We start from the raw sequence: 27240 nt of genomic DNA on the forward strand, positions 1-27240 counted from the left end.
GGCTGTGACTTTAAGCTCTTCAGTCCTGACAACCACTCTGCTCTACTGCTACCGCCTTTCACATCTTACTGTTTGCCAAGAACACACTAACAATTTCACTACTGTATTTCCACATTTCTTACATTAAAATCACTTTTAAATTCTTTTCATAAGCTGTATTTAACATCAGCTAAAACATGCAGACACTTAAGGTTATACCAAAACCTATACACAATTACTTTCTAAAAAGTAATTGACTGTAAATGGTAAATTAATACTAACTTGCATATTTAGTTCACTGAATTTATAACTATTTTTATTCAGAAGTTCCTTTTCAGGTATTTATTCAATCATTTAAAGAACATATACTCAATAGACTTTATTTCTGCAATTAGTATTTTCAAACCTAGTTTCTAAGCACATCTGGGAGATTTAAACGACATCTTTTGGTTTCCTAAGAACCCAGGAAAAGGTATGATGGGCAGATTCTCCTTAGATATTCATTATTGACAATAGTTTATAAACATTAAGCTTTCTTTCAGATTTAATGAAACCTATTTTGCTTTAGCATATAGTCTCACATATTTGTTTATCTGAGAGTGCATTAAACTCTCCACATAGCAAGTAATTTAAAAAGCAATGGTTTTCTAAACATAATAGCAAGTATAATGAGAGATCCTAATACACTGAATTAGTACATTTTCTAACACAACCCCTTAAGAAAATGCACATACAGTTTTGTAAATGTCACCGGATACTGGTTAATAAAACTACACAAAATTCACATTTGTGATTTCCATTGGAAGTAAAGTCAGAGTAATAGGGACCCAGTGTGCTTCAAGAACCAAGAAAAGAGCAACGAAACACTGCACTTACAACTTAGGTTCAGTTTTGAAGATGTGTGTAAAAATTTACAAAGATTTTGTCCCTCAGAAATAGTTTTTTTTAAACAGTAAAATGATTTTATTTAAAAATCTTTATCTTTCAATTGGAACCACTTTCATGGTCAATTAGAGAGGAATGGGAGATAGGAAAATTTCAAAAAAATCTGACTTGTTTTTTTAAAAAGCCAATGCGCTTCAGTAAGAACCAGCTTAAACATGCTATGATTGTCTAACATTTATTCACTTTTCAGTGACATCCTGGCCTCAGTATTTTAAATTGGTCTCTGCCCAGTTCTGGGTTGATCCCATATACTTACAATTTTCGCATAAAAAATATAAAGATCAAAGGTAACCATCAGTCACAAAACTGCCCAGATCTAGAGACAAATAATCCCTCAAGTATAAAGTTACCCATAAAAATGGCCTAAACTAAACTGTAAGAACAAATAATAGGGCTGTAAAATTAAGACTGATTAAAGATTAGATGGTGACAGCTGAAGCTAAGTCAGCAGAAGAGGTTTAAAAGAAAATACCATTTTCAAAAAGTAGAGAAAAACATCATCACACAATTAACCTATCACCAAAGTAGGAAAAGCTCCATGATATTCCAGGATGGCTTGGCAACACCATCACACAAGGAGCCCAGAGAAAGACCAATGATGATGAGTTCTTTCTGTCAAGGTGTCTTTTTAAATCAAACAGGTTACTAGATGGTAGCTTGATACAACAGTATGTCTCGCTTCTGGAGTCCATTTAAGGCACTCAAAGTACCCAGAATCAGTTATCATGCAGATATCTGTTAAATAACCAGTGAGGAACATAGGGAGCAAGACAAAAGCACATGCACAAGCCCACCCTTTTCTAAAAAGAGCCTGTCAGATTTACTATATAATAAGACTATGGAGAATCCTAATCTTGAAATATTTAAATAAGCATTCTCTGTGCTAGGGTCACCCACTCTATAAGCATAAATACTCACAAAGTGAACCTAAGTGGTTCACCTAACACTGTCTTGTATAACTAGTACATTGGCTTCAGGGCCTTGCACATGCAAGACAGGTGCTCTAATACTGAGTGATGACCTCAGCTATTCGACTTGTCTTAAAGCTGCTATTAGATGGCATAGATGGCACTAGGGAAAAAAACAACACATAATCCTGCTTTCTGGGAACGAATACTACTTTCACTCCTAAGAAAAGTTGCAAAATGCGAACAATGAAATAAAGTTTAGTGTATTTTCTTGGCAAATGTAAGAAAAAGGCCATTAAACTCAATCTGTTAATTTGAAAACAAACCAAAGTGTTATGCATTTTGTGAAAATTTGTCAAATTTTGTTATTAGCCTTTTCCTTAAGATGGAATGAAATGTAAGGCTGGAAGAAGGCCTGGGATTGACATCTGCTGTCCTAAATTCACTAGGTATCATTTGTTTTCCTTCCGTTTGCTTTCCCCCTGCTTGTTTATCCTTATATATGAGGTTTTCTTACCATGCATAGCATGTTTGGGGCCTGAGAAGAGTTTGACCAGGGCCCAGAAGGCGTCTTCCTCGTTCATGTACATGAGGAGTAGGGCTGTTATCTGGCTCATCCCTTGACAGTACCCGACTTCCTAAGGAGCAATGAAAACAAGACTGGGGGCTTTAAAATCAAATTCCATGAACACATACATGAGAAAGGTTAATCTGTAAAATACCAGGAAATGCCTGGGCAATTCTAGAGATAACTGTTGTAATATCTACAGCATCGGGACACATGCTATACAAGATTTCAACTGTGCTCAAGAGTAAACAGGTGTGGGGAACAAGATACATTTAAAAAAAAAAAACTTTTACATGTAATATGGCAATACAGTCTCTAACAATGTGAGTATTAATTTTATCTAATATATGGTTCTCAGAAGCTGGCAAACTGTTCCCAAAAATCTCAGTTTTCTGTCTTGTCCACTCTGTGTTTCTGCAGACACAAGGCTTAGTTTTAGTCTACTCCTCACAGACCTCCCACAGGTGAGAAGTTAGGGTATCACAACAGTACCTGCCAGGAGTGAGGAAGAGGCAGCAGGCCACCGCTCCCTCTCCTACCCTGCCATGCCTAATCTTCAATGCTTAAAAAAGAAAACCAAAGACCACAAAAATATAACAAAACAAAAACAATCTGGAGGGAGGGAAAGTGAAGCTCACAGGCATCCTGTAGTCATATCTAGGTTTTCCTACTTCCAAATCAGATCTTGGGTTAACATGGGAGCTATAAAAACACCAGAGCTCATGGGACTATGGAGACCATCTGACATGAAGAAATGGCCTACAAGTGCCATGTTATGTAGAGTGCCAACAAGAATCTTTGGTTCTTCAGAATACAATTCAAAGAACTAGGCAAACAGGACCCAACTTACCGTATTATAGATAGAATATGCAGCAAGAACATGGAATAAGGATTGTTGCCTAGAGAATTGAAAATTTATATTAAACATAATTTAGTTTTTAAAAGAATTTAATTTTTAAAATTACAAACTTAAAAAAAAACAGGCTGACTAAAAACAAAAAGAATTCAAATAAAATTACTATTGTAGTTTTTAAAAAAAAAGCATACCAAGCTCAAATTGAACCAGAATTCTCAATATAATATAATAGTTTAAATTTGAGACATTATCATACATTCAGATAGAAAAACTTCATATGGGAAGTACTAAGGCTTCGCTGATCTTACTCTGAAGCCTCTAGTGAAATAACATATGGACGGCCTCTTGAAGACTCTTAGAGCAGTAGCTAAGTGCAGGAAATGGCAGTCCAGGAAGACATTCCCCAGGAAGTAGAAGAGTCCCATCCTAAGACTAGATTACCCATCAGAGTGAAGGTAGGGGGCTGCACCCACTACATTCCTGACAACTCACTGCTGAAGTTTGTGCCACTTCAATCTTTGCTGACTTAATCTTACTTCTAACAGAACTGGCCTGGTGGTGAACATCTGTAATACCAGCACCCAGGGGCTAAGGCAGGAGGATCACAAGTTCTAAGCCATCATCCTGGGCTATATAGTGAGACCCTACCTCAAAATCCCAAAGCAGAACAAGACAGAAAAGGGGAATGAGACTAGAGGGAGACACAACAGTGACTCCATCAACTTGGAAGTGAAACGACCACACAACTGCTTTGGGTTTCTTATGTCATTTTTGGGTTCAACAGGCAAAAGAGGTGACTACATTAGTCAGGATGGCTTGATCCCTATGTGAGAGGTTGATGGTACTACCTAAAGGACACAAAGAAATCACACCTGGAATAAAGGAGACTATTTGGGGAATTTCTTAGCATGTACGTACTAAGTACATACAAAGAGTATATGTGTAAAGAAAACTATGGAAAACTATAGCAACATTATTTAGAGAGACTGATAATGGTTCAGATTTTTCAGGATTGAAGCCCTAAGTCATATAACACAGCTGAGGTACTTGCTGAGGGATGGGCAATGGAAAAATGTATTTATAAACACCATGACACATGGCCAGTCACGGGGATAACTGTACTTTTCCCTTCTATTTTGGTGTGAATGCCTATATATTAGTATTTTATTTCTCTCGCTGTCTTATATTAGAAGTACTAATAGGTGACTCTATACTCCAGTTACACTATTATACAGTTATATATATACTATTTAAGCGTGACTACTAGCAAAGGACTTGAAATGCACTTGTGGACAGGGTTAATGTGTTTTCAGCTGTGAACAAAATAGTTGCATCAGACTAGACAGATGTATGATTTTGTTACAGCCTCACATGGAATCAGAATGGTTTTAAGAGATGTGTGTGAGTACCAAGTTCACAAGGACAAGCTGCAATGGTAAATTAAGTCAGACCCCAGTTTCACTCAACATGGAATTAAATGATCTACAAAAACTTTTAGGATCAAAATAAAAATTACAGTACAGACAAGACATCCTAAAAGTGCAGTTCATCTTAAAGACTCCAATAAAGACCATTTGTACATGCATTATTCACATTTAATAATATTAAACTTTACTTACTTAACGCCGTATCTGTCTCTAAACATAATATGGTTCCTAAATGTGCGGTTCACATCAAGGTCTATTTGTCTGATGTCAGGTGAACAACCTCGTGCTCTGTGTTTTAATTTCTGAAGAAGAAAAAGAGGAGAAGAAAATATATTTTCATGAAAAATACTTGCTGAAACTCTATGATAAACAGCAAAATGATCCTAATTAAAACCTGTATGTATTTATGTATGTATGTATGCATGCATGCATGCATGTATTGGCAGAGGGTAGGGCTAGGGAAATAATTCCCATGGCTTAAAGAAAGATCTAGGCAATATAAAAAGACACACAAAGAAAACGTTTCCTTCCTTCCATGCCCCCATCTACTCTGCTCACAGCCTTTCCCTTCCATGGTATCAGATTTAGATCAGGGAATGTCTGAGGTTTGTAGGACTAACATGGCTGAGTGGTGCACTCTTCAAAAAATTCTTTTTCCGGGGCTGGAGAGATGGCTCAGCGGTTAAGAGCAAAGAGCAAAGGTCCAGAGTTCAATTCCCAGCAACCATATAGTGGCTCACAACCATCTGTAATGAGATTTGGCGCTCTCTTCTGGTGTGTGGGCATACATGGAGGCAGAATGTTGTATACATAATAAATAAATCTTTTAAAAAAATTCTTTTTCCTCTGGCTCAGGATTTTCTTTGCTTAGAATGAATTACTGCTTCTTCATTTGCTTCACTTTCTATATTCTTGCAGGAAATTCAACACCAATCTGAAGCACTCTGTAGAATTCACAGAATATCCAGTTTCTTTTATTTGTATCTTTTGTTTGTTTGTTTGAGACAGGGTCTCACTGAGCATGAGCAGCCTTAGCTAGCCTGGAACCCACTACATAGACAAGGTTGGCCTTAAACTCACAGAGATCTAGTTACCTGTAGCCACTGCCTCCCAAGTGCTGGGATTAAAGACATGCATTACCGAGGCTGGCTTAGTGGCCAACTTCTTAAACTTTCTCCCAAAGCAGCCAGTCTTCTGCTTAGGTGGCCTGTCCTCAAGGCTACTGCCTCTGGTCTTAGGACTTCCTTAGCTTTGCTCTGAGCTTGGGTCCCTGATTCCTGCTTCTTGGTTTATGGACTGCATTCTCCAATAGCTGCTGTGAATGGGCACCACAGAAGTACAAAGGTTTGGAAATCTTAAATATCTGGTGACTTCTCTTTCAAATGACTGTGGAACCTGCTTGAGAATTCTAAATTAGAAGCATTCTTGCTCAAAAGGCAGTGCTTTACCATTTCCTGGTCTCCTGTGCTGCCACTGGAACTCTTCATTTCTAGGTGAGATCTTTCCTTCTCTGGAGCTGGTAGGAGCACTCTGTTTGGAGGTTGTCCATTTCTTTACTTGTTTTGGACCTACTTTCATCCACAGATTTGGGCACTTCAATCTTACAAACTCATACATCTCTCATCTCTGCAAAGCTGTCTTTAATAATTCTGGATTCCTATGTCAATTTCCTCTTCCTCCCCTGCCATGATTCCATTTTCTTTCAGGAGCTTGGTTATTATACTGTGGGATCTTCTAATCAAGCTCATTTTCTTTTTTCTCTATTAGTATCTGTGCCTTTAAATTTTATTTTCTGAAAATTTTCAATTATTTTCGATTAAGTTTTTCATTACTTTTTTTATATTCTTAAGGTCTTTGCTATTACAGAATGCTCCTTTTTATAGCTTACTATACTGTTTTGTGGGTGCAATGTCGATTTCATTTCTCTGAAGATACTAACAACAATCTTTTAGGTTTTCTTCTTATTCCATGATCTGTTTCTTGCAAGTGCATTTTTCCACTTGTTTTTATTTGTCTCCAATTTAAGTCCTTTTCCTCAAATGACTACTAATATTTGTGTTATGTGTTTCCACTTGAAAGTAAGGCATTAAACAAAGCCATGTGCCCAGATGGAGCTTCACGACAGTGGGCAGTGATGTCTCTGTAGAGTGGGGATGTAACAGGGCAGTTGCAGTGCAGCCCCTAGAACCCTAGGTCTTTGTGTCTATTTTCTTGCACTGGTCACATATCCCAGGGAATCTCTCTCCAGCTCCTGACTGGCATCTAACTGTTGGTATTCCTGAGAAAAAGCTAACTGTACCAAAATTGGGGTATTATACTCCCCTGCACAGCTAGGACAGCAGCTGCTTCACCTTCTCCCAGTAAGAGACCTACAGTCCTGGGCCTGTGCTGGAGGAGACTTGGGGACTTGCTCCCAACTGCTTCACCCACAGACTTTCAGTCACTTCAGTGTTCAGCTTCACCTTTATGTCCTGAGGTACCTGCAGGTGGTAATTACCAAGTCCTCTAGAGATTAAAGACATAAACCATGTGGCTTCTCCAGATTCCTACTGCCAGAACAGAACTTAGATTCCTCAGATTTGTTTTGTTTACTCTGCCTGCCTGTCTGCACTCTCTGCACTCTGCGGTCCAAACTGTGGCAGACATGATTTCTTCATTTTCTTATTCCTTATAGGTTTGCCTTTTTTAAAACTCTGATGTCAATTTGGTGGCATTTCTGGGGAAAGGGAGCTAAATTATGACTGTTTTCATTACCAGTGTTTAACCAGAAAGATGATTAAAATTTGTAACTATTTGTATTTACCTATGTTTAAGTATAAATCATTATCTATAGACACACATTCATATAGAGTCATTTATCATATACTGGTGATACAACTGAGTCTAAATTAATTCCAATAAATATATATATATAACATAACTTTAACCCCTAAGTTAAAAGGAAAAGTGGTTATGTCTAGAATATACATGGGCTTGACATTTATGTGTATATATGTTAAGTATTTTAACTGTGTTTTGAGGTGTAACCTTCTGCAGCTTTTTAAAATAGGAGAGTGGCCTGGGGAGTATGACCCAGTGAGATAACATTTTCTAGTCTGAGAGACCTGTTTCATCCTCAGCAATACAATATACCCAAAAGAAAACATGAAGAATAACCACAGTATGTTCCAGAGTTTTGAAGCAATACAAATAGTAACCTGTATATATTTGGTTTTTAAATATCTTTTATTGTTAAGGAAACAGTCAAATATAGAGGCTTCACTTGTTCTAAAGGCCTCCTGGTAAGCACTGAGATGTCAAAACATAGGAAGAAAGAAATGACCAAAAAATGTCTTAAAATAAAATTTAGCTGAAGGAAAAAAAAAAGACCCAAACATATCTATAATACTGGCTTTTCTCAAAGACATGAAAATCACAGCAAAGACATTAAGACAGAAGCAAAGGCAAGGAAGCAGGTAAAAGTGCACTGGGCAGAAATGTTATTTATGTCCCAAGGAATTTACAGGCAGCAGATGCAGTGAAACAAATACAGCACCCCCTACCCACACCCCAATAACAAGTAGGTGAGCAGACTCTACAACTACCCAACAGGGAGATCCATATTCACAAGTACCACAGTGATATCATGGAGGAATGCTTTCACTAAAAGGAAGAGACCTACTGAGCCTATACTGTAGAGAGAGGCTGACAGGGCGGCAATGAGATGAAAGGCCAGCAGTGTCTGTGGGGTTCCTCCCAGAAGCCTGAACTAGGCTCATGCTGTGGAGTTTCAGAACCATGGTGCATGGGCCTTCTGCCACTTTAACATATGTTTCTAAATTCAAGACAGACACAAATGTGATATAATTAAATGAAAAGGGGAAACACTGGTTTGGAGCCAGAACAGACTGGGTTCTTTGCTCACCCTAGGTGAGAAGCTACAAAACCTTGCTAAGCTCAGGTTCCTGGTCTGTTAAATGAAACGATAATGATACAGAAAATAGTAGTAAAACCTGCCTCATGCTGTAATGGCAAGACTTAAAGTAAGACAATCCCTGTACAGCACGTAAATAATGTCCATAAAGTATCCTAATCCTAACAAGGTCAATGCTCCACAAGGTGAAGTAGGAAAGATGTTTCCAAAATACAACAATACGAAGCTTCAAACTAAAACCAACCAGATCCCAGCTGGAGAAAGGGAATCAGAAAGGGCATTCTAAAGCATCTTGAAAACTCAACCCATTTTTTTCCCCACTCAAGTCTTCTAGTCCACTGAGACTCCGTGGATTTCAGCTCAGTTAATGCTTTTATTTGGCTGTCTAAATGTCATGCACTATCTAGAATGCAAATATGTGCACAGTCTCGTGTCCTCACAGGAAGCGCCAGCTCCGCACACTGCACTCCTTTACCTTTGTGTGCTGTGTAACACCATGCAGAGCTCTGCTCCAACAAGAAGCACAGACGTCTGCAGATGAAGCAAAAGGCCTGAATGTACAAACATGCCAGGCTCCATCTCAGAACATAATACCGTGGTAGATTAAAAAAGGAAAAATCACTTCATGGCATAGTGCAGACAGAAACGTAAGTCATTTTTGTAGAGGGACAAGGAAAGAAGGTCAGAAAAAGAAGGCATGATTAAATGATGTCACGAGGAGAATTAAGTAATAATTGTAATGTCTGAAGGTATCAAACTAAACAATTAGCTTGGGAGCCTTAACACTCATTTGTTTTGTTGTTACTGGGTTACTAAACCACTCTCTTATGTGAAGTAGGAAAAAAAAAAAAATATATATATATATATATATATTTATTAGGTTGAAGAGTGTCTCCTCGTGTCCACCCAGAACCAGTGCATGTGGCCTTATAGGGAAGCAGAGACTTTGAAATCACCATTAAGCTCAGAAGAGAGCATGTGCACAACAGCAAAACTGAAATCCAACAGCTGGCAACCTTATCAGGGAGGAAACATGTGACGTGACACAGGAGGCAGAGAAGGAGCTACAGAGCTACAGCCAAGGAACACTAACAATTGTGGGCAGCCAGCAGAGGTTGGCAGAAGGCCAGGAAAGAGTCTTCCCTGCTGCAACACTAACTTCTGAACTCTATCCTCCAGAACTGTGACAGGACAAACTGCTGACTTTGGTCACCCGCAGCCCTGGAAATGAATGCAGTATGCAGACAAAAGTACTGTGTGGTCTGGCTAATTTCTGTGTTCATTTATTAACCAGATAGTTACTGGGCACACTGTTCTAAGTGCTAGAGTTAAACTGTATGTGTGCTCTCTCAGGTAAACATCACTTTGAATATGGGCTCTAAAAACTTGATGCTAATAATAATCTTATCACTAGTCTAAAGTAATGTCAAATTCTAATACCCTGAAACGCAAAATTCACTGCCTGTGTGAAGCCCTGTACTCTCATAAAACTATTAATTCTTTAACTACTGCTTATTCTCTTTCATTTGGCAAGCTTTCATCTGAGTTCGCACATAGGGAAGAAAAATACCAAAAGACACTAAGGTGTCTTTCACAACTGCCTGGGTTTAAATTGATTTTTCTTTTTTCCCCATTTGTTCTGTTGTAATTCATTCTATGTAAATACATTTTCTATGGAACATACTTTAAAACCTATGGATCTAAGAATCTTAGATGTAAATTCTTATTCTTTTCAAAGGTTAATATAAACTTAGGTTTAGAAAGAGTACACACAGGCAGTGTTAGAAAAATGGGATTCTGCTTTTACCTTCCCCATAAACTCTAAACATGATATAAATCTTCTTATTAGTAGAACAACCAAACGTAAGTCAACTTTCCTTATGAATATGCCCTAGCACTAATGGATCACTGTCAGTGTCTAACAACAGTGGTCAATACAGACAACACTTGATCTAAAATTTGAGTAGACTGGCACTAGAAAAAACAACAACAACAACAAAACAGTAAACAATGAAATCTCAATACAATTTCAGGTGATCGGAGAATACCCTATCACCTTAAAAACAAAGAGAAACGATTTTGCATTTTAACTTCAAACTCATAGTTAATTTAGCTACTCACACTATAAAGGTCTTTTGTTTCTTCTTTCATTTTAGGGATCTCAAGAAGAAGAGCCCAGACTTCGCCTCGGAGCTGGAGTGGAATTCCTTTGTAAATTCGTCGATGAAACTGATTAAAAGAGAAGGAAACTGGAGAAGGTTACAAACTGACAAAAGTTCAGATAGTCCCTTCCATTGGTCTACTGAATATCTCTCAGGTTTTCTTTTCCAGATATTTATGACTATTAATTTATACATTTTAATAAGTCAATACAATTAGGTTTTGTCACTTATTTATTTTTTTGTATCTTAAAAGGGAAACATAATCACAGAAGGATAAAAAACTACCAAAAGAAAATAGGAAAAAAAGAAACGTCAAGAACACTTGGTAAATCGGAATGCCTGACTATCACAGAAGTGTCCTTAGGGTAAAAGGAGCAGAGCCAATGCTCTTTGGTGACTCATCTTGTTTACATATTTCCTTACTATATACCATCCTTTCCCACACTGCTAGAAGGTGATCCAAATAGTAGGAAGTGGTCCTGTGCCGAAAGCATCCTCATGAGTGCAGACAGCATCGTATAAAATCTTTCCTAACACCATCTCCCTGTAGAATACATGGTGTGCCATCTCAGACCCCAGTTAGCTCAACTGCCCACCTCACCATTTGTCCCTTTTCTTATAAGCCTATCTAATCATACTAAATAGTTGGCAAATTTCCACCAAAGAAAGACAAAGACCCCTCTTTACTCCTTTGTCAACTATGTAGGGAATCAAGCCCAGGGCCTTGCACATGATAGGCAAGTGCTCTCAACTACTAAGGTACTTCCCCAGCCCACAATTTGCTTTTCAAAAACATTAGGCATCTAAGTAATCATTATCATCTTAGGTTCTTGAAATATACATTGCAATTACTCTAAGGATCTTAAGACCCAACAGGCTTCCTTATCTTATAATTATGTGATTCAAGTCCATTCAAAACAATATACAAATCTATTAAGGTCATTACAATGTGATATATAATAACACCTCGAAATTTAAAAATTAATGTCCAAAAGAAGAAATTATTAATAAATTATGGCAGGAACCCTTAAGGAGGGTTTGAGATTTTACTTATTTCTTTAGACTTTACAACACTTGCATATACATAATGATGTATCTAAGAGATGAAACCCAAGTCTAAGCATTACATTCTTTTGTTTTATTCACAATTTAGACACATAAGCTCGAAGGGTGTGTGCGCATGCAAGTGCCTATGCTTTCGTTTGAGAAGCTGCATGGGTACATGTGTGCAGACACACATATTATGCATGTGTATGTGCAGGCCAAATAATAACATAGGAGTTCCTCTTAATTCTTCAGGTACTGTTTACCTCCATCTCTTGACACAGGGTCTCTACTGGTCTGGTACTTGCCAAGTAGACCAGACTGATGGTCCAGCAAGCTCCAGGGATCCACTTATCTGTACCTCCCCCAAACTGTGATTGTAATCATGGGCCCTTTTCCATAAGCATACAACACACACATGTAAGCAGATATACAATTATGGAGTTTATATTTCTTAAGAACAAAGGTCATCCTTTCGTGACCACAATACATGGGTTTTGTCAAGCTAGAGTTATTAAACTATATGGATAAGTGACAAAAAATGCTTTAAAACTTAAGAGTAGACAACACTGAAACAATGATAATTGAACTTAAAAGAAATATAAAAGTGATATCTCTGGCATCCAACCAAATATGCACATTAAACATATATCAGAAAAGTAATGAAGATGTTTCTAAAATAAGAACTTTTAATTACACTTATTGATTTTCACATATACTTGGCCCTCTAGACTCATGGTTCTATATCTCTAGATTTAATCACAAGTCAAAATTATTTTTTTAAAAAACTTTTTTACAAATGTCTCAAACTTCTTTCATGTTAGTGCTGTCTAGTAAATATTCACACCACATGTACACTTGGCCTGGAGATGACAGACGCTAGCCACTGGCTACTTACAAACACTGTGCCATTCGATATGAAAGACCAGTGCATCTGTGGACTCTGGAACCACAAGGGTCCTAGAACAACCCCCTCAGATGCTGAGCAGTGACCATTCTTGACCATTTACATAACTGACTTGCTATGTTTACACATTTTTCCTTCCATCTTGCCAATTATGATAGAAGTTTTAGCAATTTTGTAGAACATCAGGCATTACATCAAAGCATATTGACAAGTCTGTAGTGTAGTTTCTATCTGCTGGTCTTCCAGTTAGCACAGCATTCCTATCTACTTTCTATGACAACCCTGTGTGCCTGTGATGGAAGCACACACCTCCCAGCTAAAAGGAAACAAAGCCCCTGTTGCAGCAGGCAGGCCATCACTGCAGGAACACAGCCATCATGACCTTCAGGAAAGCTCAGCTCTAAAACTCCAAATATTCTACACTAGTGCCATGTGTGCATTTCAAGACATTTTTAGAACCTTTCTGCATGATTGCTATGTAAGCAGGGACTCTGAGGAGAAAACATTCCTCCCTCCCTTTGGAAGAAACAAAAATAAATGTTACCTTTTTACATCAGTGTAATTTAAAACAAGGTATGAATTGAAGGTGGTAATTCTTTTAGAAGGTACATTCTGTTTCACACCAAATTGGACTATATATATCATCAAATGATTCTACCACTATAGTTATGGGAGAGTGCTTTAAAATTATACATCAAAGAAATAGTTCTGCTAAAATCCCTCTTAATGGGAACTGCATTAGCTGGAGTTGCTGTCAGAGTAATAGCCTAGCAGAAGTACTCATCTTTACAGACTTCCTTACTTCAACAGATACATGCAGACTGGAGAAGAATAAAGCCGCATAATCCTACAATACTTTATTAGACTGAATGTGAAACCAAAGTGTAGGTGCGATGCTTCGAACCTTATCCTGTCATCATGGCTTGAGCAATCTTTCCACAGAGGAAAAGGAGCTGTCAGCTGCAAGCTGATCTGAGGGGGTGTGCTATTAAATAAGAGCACAGAAACTGTACCTAATTTCCCACTTCAAAGTGATTCCTTTTAAAATTATCTTGAGTTCTAAACTCAATGTTAAAACAAAGACTCAACAACACAAAATTAACTCACTTTGGTGTAAAATAGAATAGTAAGAATTTAACTTTAAAATAAGGATATTTGTGGTGCTCACAAAGAAAAAACGATGACCTTAGCTCTGTGAGATATCCTATAACCAAAAGATCTCCACAGTGAATAATTTTCCTACAATGGCAGGTCAGAGTCCACAGTAACGGCTGAAGAGTCCTATAATAAAAGAAACCTTCCTTGACTTTGCTTTCCCCCAACACTACAAAACAGCCTTTCTGGGCTAACAAGCAGCATTTCCTATGCTGTACTAAGGAAGGTTATTTAATCCTCACCACAGCTCGAAAAGTAGGCATTACTGTTGCCCCGCGTCAAGGTAACCTTGCTGTGGAAAAATTAAATATCTTCCCCAAAGTCATACAGTTAGTATGAGACAAGCTGGAATTTAAACAGAAACTATGCCACTGAGCTTTATCTTAGCTTCAGGGCTGCTCCTACGTCAGTTAAAACCCGAGTAACTGATGCTCTTTACAATTCTTGTTATGCTGACACACAATAATTTGTACTTATACAAGTGTGTATTTGGGAAAGGCTGATTTCATGGGAAAGTATAAAGAAATGCAGGCCAGTGCAATGGCTCAGCAGGTAAAGGTGCTGTAGTCCAGCCTGAAAACCTAATTTCAAAACCCAGAGACCACATACATTAGAAGAAACCTGACTCTTGACCATTGTACTCTAACCTCCATTTGCACATTGTAACACACATGCACCCACATACACAGATACTAAATAAGTGGAATTTAAAAATTTAAAAAGTAAGGAAATAGAAGGGGAAAAAACCCACAAGTTCTAAAAGTTAGCTTAGTTGTGTTTTGGCATAGGATGTTTCCCACCCTTTAAAAGCTTTACACAGGTAACTAGCATTTACTAGGTGTTGTCTATAGGCCAGGTCATGCTAGTTTTCCTGTGTTGGTCCGTCAGACCAGCATCCCTTTAAAATGAGCACTATTACACTGTGAATGAACTGAAGGTGAGATATTAGGGGTTTGCAAGCATGAGACCAAAATCATTTTCAAAATATGAACACGCTGTCTCTTTCCATTTTCACTATGACTTTTGCACTGACGGCAGAAAGGGATGGTAATAAAGCTACTACCACAGGGTACAAACCAAGGCAACAACAGTACAATTTGGAATTACTGTACTTTTTACTCATTTTTTTTTACAAGGTCAGTTTTACATAGGAATGTTCCTAACATAGAAAGCACTAATTGAATTAACTCTTAAACTCTTGGGCACAGGTTGCAGTGATATGCTGACTGATGAAATTAGAAGTCCTTCTGGAGCTGGTACCTACCTTGGAAAAAGTGCTTCTCAAGATGTCTGAATGACAATTTGCACCAAATGCTTCATCTCACAGAATGCCATTATACTTGAAAGAACAACTAACCACCCACAATTCTAGGGCTCTTCAGATTTATGGCTATATTTGGCAAGCATTTTCTCACAATAAATACACGAAAGCTCTGACTTGAAGGAAAACTGTTGGCACCGTGTTGCAACTGGTAACATTAAACTTTGGAAAGCATGCTCCAGCACTCATATGGCCGTCTGAGGACAACTTGATTTATATGGGCTGGGGACTCAAACTCTGATCCACCAGGCTTGCACAGCACCTTAACCTGCTGAATCTTCTCAGCAAGACTGCGAGTGATCTTAAGGAACTTGAGTTTTAGGTTTTGTTGGTTCCCCTCTCGTACCCCTCTTCTTGGTTTAAAACTTAGCAGGGACTCAGGGCAGAGCAGCACAAGGGTTTCTGGAAGCTTCTGGAGAGAAGATGGCTCCTGCTTCCAGGACAAGTGTTCAGAGGGCATTCTTTTTCAGCAATGTGATATGGATGTGAGGTCTGGAACGACAGCAAGGATTCTGACCCCAAAGGGAAGCCAGAGTGGAAGCAGAAGAAACTGAGGCACAGAAGACATAACAGAGCAGTTAAACCCAGTTACACTAGACCTCTGGACAGCCAGCACTGCTCTGACTGCTGGAACCACTCTGACCTGGGGACTCCATTTCCAACGTGAAGATTTTTAAGATAAAGCATTCTGCTTCATTAAACTAAAATTTCAAAAATAAACGTGAGTGTAAACAGTGGAATAATTGAAGGAAAACTCTTACTGTGAAAATCCACAATGAATTTCAATAGCTTCATATGGAAATAACATTATTTTAATTTACCTTCTCGGTATTCTTATATTTTTCCCATCCTTTCAGCATTTTCAGCCATTTGGTAGTTCTTTCAATTTCCAGTTGCTTTTGCTAAAATAAAATTCAAATATAGTGTTATTGTTTGTTTGACACTTCTTTACTAATAAATCACAAGATAACAAAACCAAAGAAAATGCTTTTTGAAGTGACATTATTCCAGAGAGCAAATGCCCTGCCTAGCTTGCTTCTAAGAGAGATAATGTGAGACCAGTATCAACAGCAGCCAAGAGCTGACAGCAGGAATCTCACATAGTATTTGCTATCAGTGAGAAGACAGTGAAAGGGCTTTAAAGACAATCAGAAAGTCCAACGTAGACTACAAAAGTTTTTTAAAAGGAAAATTTGAAGTTATTTTGCAAAGCAACAGAAAAACATCTACAAGTTTCAATTCTCTTTTATCTAATTTTACTCAATTCTAGCACATTAATATTTTTGATGACTAAGTCTGCTTTTTAAAAGAATTTAATTTAGTTACTGCATGATTAATATATAACAAGCTTCATGCTAGAGAAATAATATACGAAAATGAGCCAGCGTTGTAACCTGAGACTCCTTGTGTGCTGACAAAGGAGATACAACACTGTGGCAAGGACTCTGACAAGAAATAGGCTAGTACCAAGATCACATGGAAAAGCAGTCAAAGACCCTACACGAGGAGCTGAAAGATTATTATGGAATTTATCTGGTGTGGTGTGGGATACGTGTGATTCTGATATCATTCAGCACCCCATGAAGCTGACAGAAGTTTCAAAGAGTTGAAAAAGGAAACAAGGTGAAGAGTCTTGTATATCATATATCAAGACTGAGATCTGCATCAGAGCAGAGCACTGAGGCAGGTTAACAGGGTTTAACTTTTAGGGTTTCCAAGGGAAAAAATACTTTTCCCCTAAGTATTGAGACCTAAATGCATGATAAAAAGCAATGAAAAGAAACAACTACCCAAGAAAGGCAACAATTCTGCAGCTTCATCTTACACTCCAAGGATGAACGCTTCCTTTAGCCTCATTAGGCAGGTCTGTCACTGAGGAAGCAGATACAAGAGCTTAAGGGACAAATCTAGCAAGGGCAGAGAGAGAGAGAGCAGGCAGGTGGGCTCTCCTTATGCTTTGCTGTCGCGTCTCTTCTGTTTCAGTTGCCATCCTGTATTCTTTCTAACACAGGCAATCATGCTTCCTGAATGAAAATTATGGCTCCTTACTGACTGGCTTCAATCCAGCCCCAAACAGGCAGGCAGTACCCTGGCAGATGGCACACACCCACCACCAATAATTTTAGATCTAAAAACATAAATCCCCAAGGAAAATCCTGAATTTAAGAACAGATCCTCACCAATGAGAATGATTTTAGAAAATTTACCTTTAGGTATATTCATAAAACTCTATAATTACTTTCTAACTCTTTAAAGTTTTTATAATAAAAGATGATCACTTGTGAGCAAAAGAACATTAATTCCCATTTTTCAAAAGGATAAACACGATTTTTATTATATTAGTGATAAAATGATGCAGATGGTTCCAGAAATATGTTTAATTTTAAAACTCAGTGGGGCACTGAAATCTAATTAATGTTTTGCTAAATGTGCTAAATCTGATTTTAGAGAAGGCCAAACTGTGAAGAACCAGGGACTGGTTAAGGGGCCATTTGCTGTGTTTTTGTTATTCCCCATTCCATCCTTTGACTTCTTATAGCATAACCTCCTCCTCTACCAACAGGAAAACACCCACATAATCCACATCAGCACAAGAGCATGACACACACTTAGCCCAAGCAGCCCTATGGGACTCAGACATCTCTTGCTAACATTCACTTTGATTTCTATGAATTACCAATATACCACTTTAGGAACTAGTATTCTTTTTTTTAGATACACTTTTGCATATTAATGTTTGCCATCCATTTTTGCATCCTGAAGAACCATTAAACATGCTTTTCTTTCTTCTATACAGATAAAAAATTTAAACCTTGGATAATCTCCTAGTGTAGGAGTTTAAATATCAGTTAAGCTTAAGTGCTAACTCTGCAATACTATCATTTCACTACCCCAGACTTGAATGCACAAAGTCTCCCTCTCCACTCCAATCAGTAATTCATGGCTAAAACCTACTTTCTCACCAAATATACTGAAGCTGACTGTTCTAATAATTGTTTTGAAGAGTAACTGAAACCACATATAATAATTGTGAGCTTAAGTGCCCTAGAAAAACAGGCTACAGAGCATCAGTAAGCCACAGATTCATTTACACCAAAATGAAAGTAGAATACAACAGTTGTGTCAGGATTTCTAACTGAGATCTTAACAGACACTCTCAACTCAAATCTGTTGTCCTGAACTGCTGGTTATTCCCAACACACAACCAAGCCTCTCTGACCAAGTTCTGCTATTTGTCTGCTAGCGGTGCTTTTCCTCACCACCTGTGATGGCTCACGCTTACTGTCAACTTGACAGATGTACAACCACACAGGAGACAAAGCTCTGATTATAACTGGGAGGGAGTTTCTAAATTGAGTTAACTGAGGCTGGTTGGGGTCTGAACCGGACTAAAAAAGTAGAAAGTGATCTGAGCCCCAGAACTCATCTGTTTTCCTGTGACCGCCATGTGACCAGACATATGTTCTAACTTCTACCGCCATGACTTCCCTGCCATGATGAACTGCACATCAAAATAAGCCCTGCACCCCGAACTGCCAAAGCAACCCTTTCCTTAACAAAAGCCTTTCCAAAACAAGCTTTTGTCAGATATTTTGTCAAAGCAATGAGAAAGTAACTAATACATCATTCACTGGGAGTATCTTCTATAATTTCTCAAGATTCAGTTCAAATGTTTACAATCTAGGACCTCTCCCAAATGCCTTCATGTTCAAGCTAATTCAACTATTCCCTCAGCATTTAGTGGCATGGACCAAGGCCCAGCTGAGTCAGAGTTCTGCCTCTTCCTATTGGTTTCCCTTGGGACAAATCACTTGATCCTTCTTTACCTTGGTTCTCTGTTCTACAGAATGAGAACCATTACAATTATTGTTGCACTCAATACATGTACACTAGCAGACTAAGTGCTCAAATCACATTGTTGTTGTTGTTGTTGTTGTTGTTGTTGTTTATTATAGCATTAACTCCTTGACCACAGAGACCAAAGCATATGTTTATCTTTTAATTTCATTACCTAAAACAACAGTTGTACAAGAGAGTTTAAAACAACATATTAAATAGTTTCATAAAGCAGGACATAGGCAGCAATGTGAAATAATTACTACCGTCCTGTGGTTCCCAAGTAGAGTAGGAAAGAGGATGACTTCACCACGTAATACAGAAACAACCAACCAGAAGAATTTATAATACCCGCATGTAGCACAATGGTATAAAGTATCATTCCATATGTTCTCAGATGGTTTCCACAGTGTGACGAAAATCAGAACTGCTGGTGTGTGTGAGAAGCTCAGACAGCTTACTTTTGACTTTAAGCACATTACTTTTCCTATTTTCATTTTGAAATACTTCAAACCTACATGAAAATTTTAAAAAAAAACATATCATATGTTCTATGTAGTTCATGAAAATCTAACAAGTATTAATCTTTTGCCAAGTTTTATTTATTTATTTTGGGGGTGTGGCAAATACACTAAAAAATCACAGATGAGTACATCGTATCTAAATATTTCCAAGAATACAGCCATTTAAAAACAAAAATTTTATCCTAATCATTGTACCATTCTTATCCAAGAAATTTCAAATTCAATCATTATCATCTCATAGCCTATACACTAAAATTTCTAATTGTTTCCCAAATGATGGTGTACGTGTGTGTGTGTGTGTGTGTGTGTGAGAGAGAGAGAGAGAGAGAGAGAGAGAGAGAGAGAGAGAGAGAGGGGGGGGGGGGCGCTGAAGATTGAATTCAGGTCTCACACATTGACTATGGCTATGTCATAAAGACTCCATTAATATCCTTCAGGTATGGGGTTTAGACAGCTTCCAGGCTGGTGATCACCTTGCTTGCTTTCCTTCTTTCCTTCCTTCCTTCCTTTATTTTTTTGTAAATGGGTCTAGTAAGCACAGCATTTAAGTTCTATGAGCTGCTCTAGCAAACGCAAGCATCAGGTCATGTATACCTCTGATCTGTACACCATAGGTTAAAGTCATCTGGGCTCTCAGTCTGCATCAACAAGGGAGCAGTCTGCTGAGAACTGAGCTGTAGGTCTGGAACAACTGTCCACTGGAGGAACTGCTTACATGTGGGGAGAAGCTCAGATATATGAGGTGCTAAATATAATGTAACAATGAGACTAGTACAAAATTGGGGTTTTTACTGCATGTTATACAATAAGGACATGTAAGTGAAGTTGCTGAGAGTCACCCATGCTTAGATCTCACCAGCAGAGGTCAGAAGAGGATAGGAAGTACAGGGATGCCTTGCCACTGGAAAGTATGGTCACTTATCACTAAGACTTGATGCTATGTAAAATGAAGTCGTACTTTTTAGAAGAAATAAGGGATTGGGGATGACAAAATGGTTCAGGGGTAAAACACTTGCCCACCACAAAGCCTGAGAACTTGAGCTTAATCTGCAGGATTCACATGATGAATGCAGAGAATCAACCACCAAAAGTTGTCCTCTCGAAACATGCCCACAGTGGCACATATGCATATAAGCATGCGTGCACAAACAAAAAAAATAAAAAATAAAATAAAAAATTTAAAAGTAAAAGGCTCTCATATTTTATATATTATAAAGAACACTGCACTGCATTTCATGGCTTTATCTATAAAAATCCGCATTTTATATAACCTTTCCTCCTTATTAAAAACATTAATAAGCTCAAGGAAATAATAAAATCCATTATTAATATTGTTCTCTAAAGGGTAAATATAATGAGTTTATTTGTTTAAGTGCCTTTTTGAGGAAACCCAAATAATTTTGCAAACACTACATTAATCCTCTTATAAAGGATTACTGTCCCTCTTTTAAATGGAGAATTGTCTCCTATAAAATAACGCATCGGCAGAGCTAGAACTGAAGTCATGATTACTCAAACAGACAGAGAGCAAGTCTTCCTAAGTACCAAGAAACACGGTTTCAGCTGCACGCTTTATGGAGTATAAACTTCAGCAAGCCAATCATTTTCTTGATCTAACTCAATGAAAAAAATACAAATAAATTTTTATTACCTGTCTAACAATGGTAGAGCTTGGTCACTACATATAGGCAGACAGAATGCTAGCTTCTTTGCATGTGTCTAAGAAGTCCATATAATATATATTAAATCCTTACATAAATATATGTAATTAATGTGTTCTATATTATACATTATATATCTTAAAAGTGAGGGACCTGGTGAAATAACATGAAGAGTCAGAGCCACCTGCTGCCAAGCGTGACAACCTGAATTGAAACCTCAGTATCCACCTGGTGGAAGGAAAGAACCAACCTCCACATGTGTGCTGTGAATAACACACACATGCAAGCTTGAATACATTCATGGGTGCATTCATAACAAATAAATGCAGAAAAAATTAAAGAAGGCCATAAAATAAACACACGTAGTGTGTGAAAAGGCTCTAAGGAAGAAACTACCTCAAAACCTTCTCTTACCCCACTGACAAGTAAATATACAAATATGTTCTCATCTTAATGTTTTTTACATAAATGGTAGGGAGGATTTCACAGTGTACCTCTGGTGGCCAGGAACGCTCTAGGAAAGCTAGGCTGGTCTCAAACTATAGAGTTCCACCTGCCTCTGCCTCATGAGTGCTGAGATTAAAGGCGTGCGCCACCCATCATGCCTGGAATTTTAAATAAATCATTAAGGTATGCACAGATTACTTTTTAGTAATTTCCTATTATATTAGAACTTCAAACAAGAAGTTAATTAAGTAATCATATACATACTTGTATTCGGCAGGAATCTTACTATACAGCTCAGTCTTAAAAAAATATTAAACATGCTTACTTTTTAAGCACGTACCCTCCACTAATTTGCCTTACATTTCTTCTTTACTAGAACTTTTCTTGGCTTATCCAATTACTGGATTAAAGACTCTAAGGTTTCTCAACCAAAAAATTACAAATAGTGAAAGAAGAGTTGGAGAGAGGTTTTTACTAGATTAATACAACCTAGCCTTTGTTTAAAAAACAAACAACAATTTTAATTCTTTTTTCTCTGACCTTTCTAGTTCAGGACACTACAATATCTGCAAACTCCAGCAGCTTTTAAGTCAATATATTCAGTGCTATAAAGAAGGTGGTATGTGACTCATACAGATTACAACCTAGTGGGAGAACAGATGAGTGAAAAAGATCTTCAAAATATCTAACATGTAAACTGTGTTATGTACAATACAGAAAAAAATAAAGAAGATAATTAACATCGGAGAGAAGTTCCCAACTTTAAGTTAGATGACTATGAACAATCATCCTATAGTGATATTAGAGTAAATTCTTGAAGGAACTAAAGAGGCTGAGCCTTGCAATTACTATGAGGACAGCAAAACACCCCACAAGAAGAAGCCAGCGGGAAAGCCTTGAGAGGAACTCTGTCCCACCCACACATTCAGGAGATACTAGGGAGCCAGGAATTGAATGAAAGGAGGTAGCACAAGGCAAAGAGTGAGGTCCTACAACACCTTGAGGATCACTCTTAGCACTTGAGCTTTACTGTGGATGAACAGGGGAGGTATTAGGAGATTCTGATCAGAAAGTGGCATGGTTTTAACTCATTTTAACAGGATCCTTCTAATTGTTTGTGGTGAACAGCTAAAACAGTGAGAGAAAGGGGCAAGGGCTGAGCTAGGAAGACAGGAAGCTCCAGAAGAAAAATTACAATGGACCAAGGTAGCAGAAGTAAAGATGAAGTCAAAAAATTCTGAGTAGACCTGGATGGCCAAGCTCACAGCATTGGTTGAGAGATGAGATGGGGGTCTGAGGAGAGTCAAAGACAACTCAGAAGACTGTGGGCTGGAGTCTGGGAGAAGGAGCACACATTCACTGTGACAGGGACATTTGTCTACTGGGCAGATCTGTTAACCAATAGGCCAAGGAAAAGATCAAAATTCAAAATCTAAAGTATGGATTTTGTGGCACTAGGGAGGAAGGGAGGGACAGACGGAGGGAGGGACGGACAGAGGGAGGGAGGGAGCAAACTTTAGGCAAAACTATCATAAGACAGAGACTATCTGTAATGGTTACAACAGCATTGGAGCTGAGCGAAGATGGAGGCCCTGTGTGTGTAACAGTGGACCAGATGATTAGTAAAGCAGGGCAAGGCAGAAGCAAATCTTTATGCTGCCACTTAGGACAATCTGACACAAAGTTCCCATAAGGCAGAACTCACAAGATGGTCACCATCACTGCCTCTTCCTTTTCATGTACTCTTGATCTACACAGATTGCTTTCCTGACCTCTATGTCACTTCAGCAGTACTAAAGACCTGAGTCCCATATCAATCATCTCCCATCTTGCCTCAAACGGCTCTTCTCTAGTCACTGGACAGAGGGCTTCTCACAGGCAGGAAAAAAAAAAAAAGAAAACAAACAAAAAATGTCCTTTCCTCAGTCCTGGGATTGTAAGCAGTAGCTAGTCCAGGGCAAGACACACGCCACCCAGCGATGCAGCCATTGAAAGTTCCCTGTCAAAGTATCTAGGCTATGATGTTGCCAGAGAATCTGGCAACCTTTCACCCGCAGATGTTCACAGCTGTTCTTCATATATGCAAATAACAATTCTTTACATCTTAAGGGTTTTCTACAGTTTTGATTTTCAAAAAAATTTGATCTCAGAAAATTTTCCTAAAATATTTTTCAAATTATAGTTAATTTCACTTGCATTGTCTGAAGCTCAACCCCTTCCCCAGTAGAATACACACACACACCTTCACTTTCTTTTTTCTTTTTTACACCTTCACTTTCATTCTACAGTTTATTTTGGAAGAGAACAGAGGAGTAAAGTGATTCTGAACAATTCAAACTTCCAATCTCTACTTCTCAGGTATGCCCAGGTGTAGACCCAGCTCCTGGCTAAGGATAGTGAACAATGTTTACAGAAAAGCTGACAGGTGACTGTGTCACTTGTCTAGTCCTTAAAATGTGAAAAGGTAACTGATGATGGGAAACGTTCTATGCATTACTTGAGGGGAGCTGATAAAATCTCATGGACAGCTACATTCTATGGAGCTATAGGTCTAGAATGGTGCTTTATTATCCAGAGCATACATAATGATCAGTTGGGATGCCTTACTCCTAATGACTTATTGTTATACCCATAGATTAGTATAACTCATCAGAGAAGCTTCTTTTACAGTGGATGGTGATTAACCCAGAAACTCACAACTGTTCAGATGTAGAGAATAAGGGATTGTGAAATGCTCAGTCTGAAATGGGACATCTGATGGAGGAAGGTCATTGGCTAATAAAGAAACTGCCTTGGCCCATTTGATAGGCCAGCCTTTAGGTGGGTAGAGTAAACAGAACAGAATGCTGGGAGGAAGAGGAAGTGAGGTAAGATGCCTCAGACAGACAGCATGCCTGCTCCTCTCCAGAGCAGACATGATGAGGCTCTGACCCAGGATGGATGTAGGCTAGAATCTTCCCGGTAAGTGCACCTTGGGGTGCTACACACATTAATAGTAACGGGTAATCAAGATGTAAGAATTAGCCAGTAAGAAGCTAGAGCAAATGGGCCAGGCAGTGCTTAAATGAATACAATTTGTGTGTTGTTATTTCGGGGCATAAGCTAGCCAGGCGGCCGGGAGCCGGGCGGCAGGAACGCAGTCCGCAGCTCCTTCAACAGACATCTATACCACACCCTCTCCTCTGAGGCTCAGATATTATGATAGAAGAGCCTAAGAGTCACAGACAGTGGATATTATACAGAAACTGTTTTCTGGACACGGCAGGGCAGCTGTACATATGAGCTCACAGTAGTTGTGAAAGCAAGCATAAGATCTGCACAAACTCAAGCTAGACAAAATTTCAGTTGGAGAAGGGAGGTTGGGAAGAAGTCACACCCCTAGTTCAGAAGCTATTGGAAGTTGACAGCTGTTGGGAGAGGAAGGAGGGAGAGTCAATTTTCTTTATGGTTGACCACTCTCCAGTGAAGGCTACAGATTCAGGAGTATCTGGGCAGCACAAACTGTACTTGATGGAATAAAAACAAAAAAAGGACACAGAGTTGAATGGGTAGGAAAGGAGGATGGAAGAAAGGTGTAATCAAAATACACTGGGTATACTTCTCAAAAAATTAACAAAAATGAGAGAAAAAAACTGAATTCCCCCCCCTCCCACACACATACACACAATATGGATGGATGGAAATTCCTGCCACAGAGAAGTGTTTCATACAGGTAGAGCCTTAAGCTGGGACTAAGCATTTTAGACTGCTGACCTTTTCCTTACTTTTTTTGTTTTGTTTTTGTTTTTTCAATACAGTGTTTCTCTGCAGCTTTGGAGCCTGTCCTGGAACTAATTCTTGTAGACCAAGCTGACCTTGAACTCACAGAGATCCCCCTGCCTCTGCCTCCTCCTGTTGGGATTAAAGGTATGCGCCACCACCACCCAGCTCCTTTTTCCTTAATTTTAAAGAAAGATGAAAATCTTATAAATCCTCTTATTTCACCCTTATTTGAATTCCTTTCATAACAGCAATACAATTATGATCAAATTCTAATGATGCCAGTTACATATGATTCAGCACTCAAAATATCACAAAAGCAGATTCTGTTCCTCTAGAGGAAATTCATCAATAACTACAAATAAACAAAGAGCCACACTTACCCGGTCTGCAGCTGCATTATGATATGGGAGCTCCTCCTCACTGCAGAGAATAACAACATACATGAAATGGTTGAAATCAGAGCAGTTTTTACTGATTGCATCCTACAGGCATATGTAATATGTCACTATAAGAGATGCGTGTTTCATGTTTCCTGCCATTCCACCAAATTCAACAACAAATAATGCTGGTCTATAATGATAACACTGTTCATCTTCAAACACAGTAGTCTATCCTACAGGGAACAGTTAGAAGTAAGCTACCGCCTGACTACAAAAAAGTCATGTTGCTAGAGGCACATTGAACATTTCTGTCATGGCAGAAAATTCTGTTGGAGAACACTGCCCTAGACCAGGCTCAGCAACTCCTGTCACAGTCAGCAGGAAATGTTCTACACACTCTTTCTCACAATTCCCTGGACTCTAGTGTGGCAGTGCTCACAAACGACAGGTACACTAAGCTCCACAGAACTTCTACAAACCAAGTGGTAAATTGGATTTGGCCCTGACCCACAGGTCAGTCTGCCATCTTGTGCTAGACTATCACTTTCACTCCTGGATCAAACTACTGCCTAAAATAAATTACTACCTAAAATTTTGCATGAAGAAAAAAATATGGAGCCAGGTCTGGAGGAAGAGGACTGAAATCCCAGCTAATCAAGGGGGTGAGTAGAAGAAAAATACCAAATTCAACAACTTCCTGGGTTTCAGCGAGTGCAAAGCCTGCCTTGGCAACTGAGTGAGACCCCATCTCAAAGTAAAATCATAAAATGAGGGTTGCGGGAGCAGGAGAGATGGCTTAGTTTGTAGTAGTGTTTGCTATGCAAGCATGAGGACCTGAGTTTAATCCTTAGCAACTGCGTGTGCGTACACACACACACACACACGCACGCACGCACACACACACACGAAGGCTAAAGATGTAATTCAGTGGTAAGATATGGTACATTTCTGGCAAGAGTGGGGCCTTACGTTTAATTACTAGTATCAAAAAAAAGAGAAAAGTTGGCTTCCAATGGACTTGTGAATTAAAAGGAAACTTCCACTTTTAATCTGTAAAATAAAGCTTTACTGCTATAACTTCAACAGTATTTTTTAATATAAAAAGAAGAAAACCATTTCTCTGACTCATGTATGCCATCACCTCTAATATTAAAATATCCTGAGACTCTTATATTAACTGTTAGTAATAAATAAAGTATTTCATATAAACAAAGTTGATTTCAGCAGCTTTCTCAATAGTATGGATGTTTTGGCAATAATATGTGCATATTCTTGCTTCTGTTTTCTCTTGAGATCAAGTGGCATGATTTTGAAAACATGACAGGTTATTATTCAAGAGCTAGCATTTCTGTCATTCTTTGCTTCTCTGAAGAGTCCTTAGATGAACCATTGAGCCACAGCAATGAAACAGACAAAAGTGGTATAAAAGCCAAGAGAATTTAGA

General features: G+C 38.5%; 1 protein-coding gene across 2 annotated transcripts in view; it reads right to left on the reverse strand.

Annotated features, from left to right (window-relative positions):
* The window catches only part of Usp6nl (USP6 N-terminal like), a 131168-nt gene that overhangs the window by 20753 nt on the left and 83175 nt on the right, over positions 1-27240 (reverse strand). For both annotated transcript variants that reach the window (XM_075970407.1, XM_075970408.1), the window contains exons 5-10: positions 25797-25836; positions 16007-16087; positions 10718-10825; positions 4876-4985; positions 3251-3299; positions 2350-2470 (exon numbers count right to left, since the gene is read on the reverse strand). In XM_075970407.1, the coding sequence (XP_075826522.1) occupies positions 2350-2470; positions 3251-3299; positions 4876-4985; positions 10718-10825; positions 16007-16087; positions 25797-25836 (509 nt within the window). The remainder of the gene's footprint in view (positions 1-2349; positions 2471-3250; positions 3300-4875; positions 4986-10717; positions 10826-16006; positions 16088-25796; positions 25837-27240) is intronic.

This window comes from Microtus pennsylvanicus, chromosome 4 (genome assembly GCF_037038515.1).
Source record: "Microtus pennsylvanicus isolate mMicPen1 chromosome 4, mMicPen1.hap1, whole genome shotgun sequence".
Lineage (NCBI taxonomy): Eukaryota > Metazoa > Chordata > Mammalia > Rodentia > Cricetidae > Microtus > Microtus pennsylvanicus.